The 5,000-nt window shown below is 45.0% G+C and overlaps 1 protein-coding gene across 1 annotated transcript in view; it reads left to right on the forward strand.

Annotated features, from left to right (window-relative positions):
• Positions 1–5,000, forward strand: part of LOC122251307 (hemolectin) — a 135,029-nt gene that overhangs the window by 87,183 nt on the left and 42,846 nt on the right. Inside the window, exons 25-29 of the mRNA XM_086536715.1 lie at positions 75–190; positions 479–611; positions 774–917; positions 2,451–2,569; positions 4,313–4,447. Coding sequence (XP_086392841.1) covers positions 75–190; positions 479–611; positions 774–917; positions 2,451–2,569; positions 4,313–4,447 — 647 coding nt within the window. The remainder of the gene's footprint in view (positions 1–74; positions 191–478; positions 612–773; positions 918–2,450; positions 2,570–4,312; positions 4,448–5,000) is intronic.

The following is a 5,000-nucleotide window of genomic DNA, read 5'->3' on the forward strand; positions in this document are numbered from 1 at the left end:
CCTTTTCTTCATCCCTCTTTCCTCTCCCCCCCCTCCCCTCTCCCCTTCGTCTAATCGCCTCTCTCCTCTTCCAGAATGTTCCTTGCGGTACAAACGGCGTGACGTGCGCGAAATCGGTGACGCTGAGAGTGGGTACGGGCGACGCTCAAGAAGTGGTGGAATTCTCCCGCAATAAACCCGCTCCGACCAAGTGAGTTTCCCGGGGAATAAGTAGATGTCGATCCTCAGTTCTGATTGTTGTTTTATGTATATGCAAAAATTAAGGTAAGGGAGTATAATTATATATCGGAATATTATCAAAATGTTCTTAATTAAGGTGACGGACACAAAATAGGGTAACAGTAGTGTATTTAAAGTCACATACTTGGACTAATACGCACATCACGACTTTGGACACTCGATCCCAGGTTCGTTAACCTTGACTATACTGTCCGACGCAGGGTATGCCAACCGTCAATCCCTAAACATCCCATTTCAGGAACTTGACTCGCACCATCATCCGCGAAGCTGGAGTGTTCGTGTTTGCCGAGGTGGCGGACATGGGCCTCGTCCTTCAGTGGGACCGCGGTACTCGAGCCTACCTCCGCCTCGATCCGTCCTGGAAGGGCAAGGTTGGTGCCCGTGGCTGGTTTCTCGTTTTGGGGCTGTTCTTTTAAGTTTTTTTTTTTTATTAAGGTTTTGGGGGGTTTTCAGTGTATGCATTCTGGTATTTAAACTACAACAAAATCACATAAACGAAAGCTAATGTTCCCGCACCCTTTGATTTGTTTTAGGTTCGGGGTCTCTGCGGCAACTATAACGACGACGAGCAAGACGATTTCAAAACACCTTCGGGCGGATCCAGCGAGGTCTCGGTTCGCATCTTCGGAGACTCCTGGCGACTCCAGAACTATTGTCCCGACAGCGTCCTGATCAAGGTGGGTTCTCTTTTTAAGAAGAGGAAGAAATAGATGAAGAAAGTGAGAAAGAAGGAAAAAGGGGGAGGCATGAAAAAAAAGAAACAAAAGAAGGACACAGTATGAAATTAATAGAGGAATAAAGAGAGAAGGAGAGAGAGGTATAAAAATGTCACAGAAAAGAAATGGAGAAAGTATAAAACAATCAAATCTGACGGAAGTAGAATTAGAAAAAATGAATACCTCTTAGAAGACGCAGAGAGGAAGACAAGCAAGAAGAAATGAAGTAGAATAGATAAGAGTTGATGCCTATACGCAAGCAAAATATAAAACTAAACAGGAAGAGGTCTCAGACAACACTCGAAGGTGTTCCAAGATGATGTAACTATAAAAAGAGAAACTGAACATATCCTTGTACCTTGAAAAAGGATATAGAATAATTCAGGAAATGAAGGTATAGTTTCTTCAACGACAGAAGTACCTCTCGTCTTGTTTATATTATGCAAGACGTTAGCGAGCGAGCACTCTTGAGAAAGGTTTGAAGAAGTGGAGGAATATAAGAAAGAGAGACTATATACAGGAAGTCTATACATAGGATAAACAGTGTATGCGTAAGGTGTGTGTGTTTATTGTAGATGAGAGAGAGAGAGAGGAGGAGAGATTGAGAGAAAGTGAGAGAGAGATGGAGATAGGGATAAAGAGAGAGATAGAGAGATAGTGCGAAAAGAGAGAGAGGCAGAGACAGAGACAGAGCGAAACAAAGCTAATTACAGAGATAGAGAAAGATAGGTGTGTATATATACATGGGTAACGATAAGCAAAATAACAGGATTCCTACTCACTATTCATTGAAAGAGTATGAAAATGAGGTACTTTCTTCGTCATATATTTGAATGAGATAAGGCTTAGGGTGAAAGTCGGACGCACGAAGGCCAGGCCAGTGATTAAGAGCGCCTATGAACGAGGCGCGTGCTGAGGGGAATGATCTACTAATGTGTTTTGACATGTTCCCTGTATATTATTCGAATTTAACGGTTTGACGATGTAAATGTTTTTTATTTTTTTTTATTATTTTTTTTCTTCTTTCTTTCTTTCTTTCTTTCTTTCTTTTTTTATCATTAGTTACCTGACAAAACAAATCTGCAATGAATAATTTCTCAATAATGTCTTTAAAGCTTTGGAATAGACATGTAAACTTACCTGAAGCCCTTGCGTTCTGTTAAGGTTTTAATCACCCCTTGTTGACATGGCATTGCCTGCCGTTGTGACATTAGGCATAAGATTCAAAGATAGTTATAGTCCTATTTCTATGTTGCCGTGTCTTGACATGAAGTAATGCAGGTGTATAGACACTTCTTGAAGCAGATATACTATATTTTTTTTAATGTATTTCTTATTGCTTTCTTTGTTGTATTTCTACTAGACATATTTCTTAAGTCAACAGCCAGAACATTTTTTTTTTTCAAATCCCAAATAAAGTATTATTCCTCCGAAGAAAAACTATTACCAACTTTACTTTCTCGTCATTTATGCATGTCCTCTTGCCTCCTTCAGGATACCTGCAGCCTCCACCCCCACAGGAAGGTCTGGGCGTCGGAGCAGTGCGCTGTCCTGAAGTCCGAGACCTTCGCGCCGTGCCACTCGGAGGTGCCTGTTGAGGCCTATCTTGAGAGGTGAGTTTTTGCTCTGGCTCGTGCCAAGGGAGAGTCTGCGTTGGGTTAAGCTTTGCGTGGTTGATACTGCCACTTGTAAGGACGTGCAAGAGGCGAACATGCACACGCGCACACACACAGACGGAAACTCACACATGCACACGTGCACACACACACACACACGGAAACCCATACATGCACACACGCACACACACGGACGGAAACTTACACATGCACACGTGTACACACACGCACGGAAACCCACAAACGCACATACTCAAAAACATACACACACAGAGAAACAAACATGCATACACACACGCGCACGTGAACACTAAACACGGTCACAAACACACACACACACACACACACACACACACACACACACACACACACATACAAACACACACACTCACAATCACACGTACAAACAAACACACACACAAAATTACACACATACATCAACGGCACCATAAGTCATGAGTGACACCATAACTCACAAAATACACACATACAAAACCCAAAAAATCATCGCCGGTATATTACAACTTCACCTCACGCCCCTCCCCCCACCCTCGTGTTCCCCTCCCCCCTCCCCCCACCCTCGTGTTCCCCTCCCCCCCTCCCCCCTCCCCCAACCCTCCTTCAGCACAGATACGCACGTCATCTCTTACACCTTGCGGTCCCGCCCACGCCCACATTGCGTCACCACAGCAATATATCTTGCCGCCCACACGCCCCAAGATCGCTCTGGTAAACTCTTGATTCTTTTATTATTTTATCTCTGTTCTCATCATTTATTATATTTATCTATTTTTCGAAAATCTCGTTTTTTTCCCTTTTTAATGATTTTATTTTTATAATTTTACTATTTCGCTTTTTAATTATTCCATTATTTACTCATTTATTATCTGCTTCATCATTATTCCTCACTTATCACCCTGTATATCCCGTACTTTGATATCCATTTATAACCATTATATAACGTTAAAAAAGTCCCTAGATTACAGCACACTCGACCCAAGTAAAAAAAAGAAAAAGAAAAAGAAAAAGTAAAAAAAAAAAATAAAAGTAAAAAAGAAGTAAAACACGTATTTTGAAAAGCCCTTTGAACAGATGCTCATGTCACCTGTCTGTTCTCTTTCCATCTTCTTACGAGTCTGAAAGATCTATCATCGCTAATGTTCTTGCTCTGGTTCTTGTGGTCTAGTCATCTCTTCCCCCCCCCCCCCTTCTCTCATCTTCACCTCCCTATTCTCGTATCCTATTATCTTTCCTATCAACTTCCTTTTAATTTTGTTTTATCTCCTATTCCTTTCCGCCCCCCCCCCCTCCCTATTCACATACAACCTCGCCTCTTCCCCTTTCTTTCTCCTTAATTCTATCTCTCACCCTTCCCTATTCTCGTATGTCCTCATCTTCCTGTTTATCTTCTTCCTCCTCTTCCCCCTCAATTGTCTCCCCCCCCCTCTCCCCTCCCCTTTCCCTCCCTATTCTTCTTCACCTCCTCCCCCTCCCCAACACCTCCCTATTAACGCCTTCTCTTCTTCCACTCCCATCCTCTCCCCTTCCCTCTTCCATGAACGTCATCTACTTCCCCCTACCCCCCCCCCCCTTATCTCCTCCCCCCCCCCTCTGTTTCCCCCTCCCTTTCCACTTTTCCTTCCCTCTTTACCCCTTCTCATTGCCCCATCTCTCCCCCCTACACTAATCTCTCCCCTCCCCCTTCCCCCTGAGCCTCACCCCCCCCTCCTCTCCCCACAGGTGCCAGTTCGACGCCTGCGGGTGCGACACGGGCGGCGACTGCCACTGCCTCTGCACCGCCGTGGCCGCCTACGCCCACGAGTGCAACATCCATGGCGTGTACATCGCGTGGAGGACGCCCGATTTCTGCCGTGAGTATGCGTTTAAAAGAGAGAGAAAGAGAGAGAGAGAGAGAGGGAGAGAGAGAGAGGGAGAGAGAGAGGGAGAGAGAGAGAGACAGAGAGAGAGAGAGAGAGAGAGAGAGAGAGAGAGAGGAGAGAGAGAGAGAGAGAGAGAGAGAGAGAGAGAGAGAGAAGAGAGAGGAGAGAGAGAGGAGAGAGAGAGAGGGGAGAGAGAGAGAGAAGAGAAAGAGAGAGGAGAGAAAGGGAAAGGAGAGGGGGAGGAGAGAGAGAGAGGAGAGAGAGGAGAGAGAGGAGAGAGAGAGGAAGGAGAGAGAGAGAAGGAGAGAGAGAAGGAGGAGAGAGAGAGAGAAAGAGAGAGAGGAGAGAGAGAGAGAGAGAGGAGAGAGAGAAGAGAGAGGAGAGGGAGAGAGAGAGAGAGGAGAGAGAGAGAGGAGAGAGAGAGAAAGAGAAAGGGGAGGGAGAGAGAGGGAGAGAGAGAAAGAGAGAGAGAGAAGAGGGGGGAGAGAGAGACAAGGGAGAGAGAGAAAGAAAGAGAGAAGAGAGAGAGAGAAGAGAGAGAGAGAAGA

Source organism: Penaeus japonicus, unplaced genomic scaffold (genome assembly GCF_977035675.1).
Source record: "Penaeus japonicus unplaced genomic scaffold, GWHDUDI00000001_assembly GWHDUDI00000005, whole genome shotgun sequence".
NCBI lineage: Eukaryota > Metazoa > Arthropoda > Malacostraca > Decapoda > Penaeidae > Penaeus > Penaeus japonicus.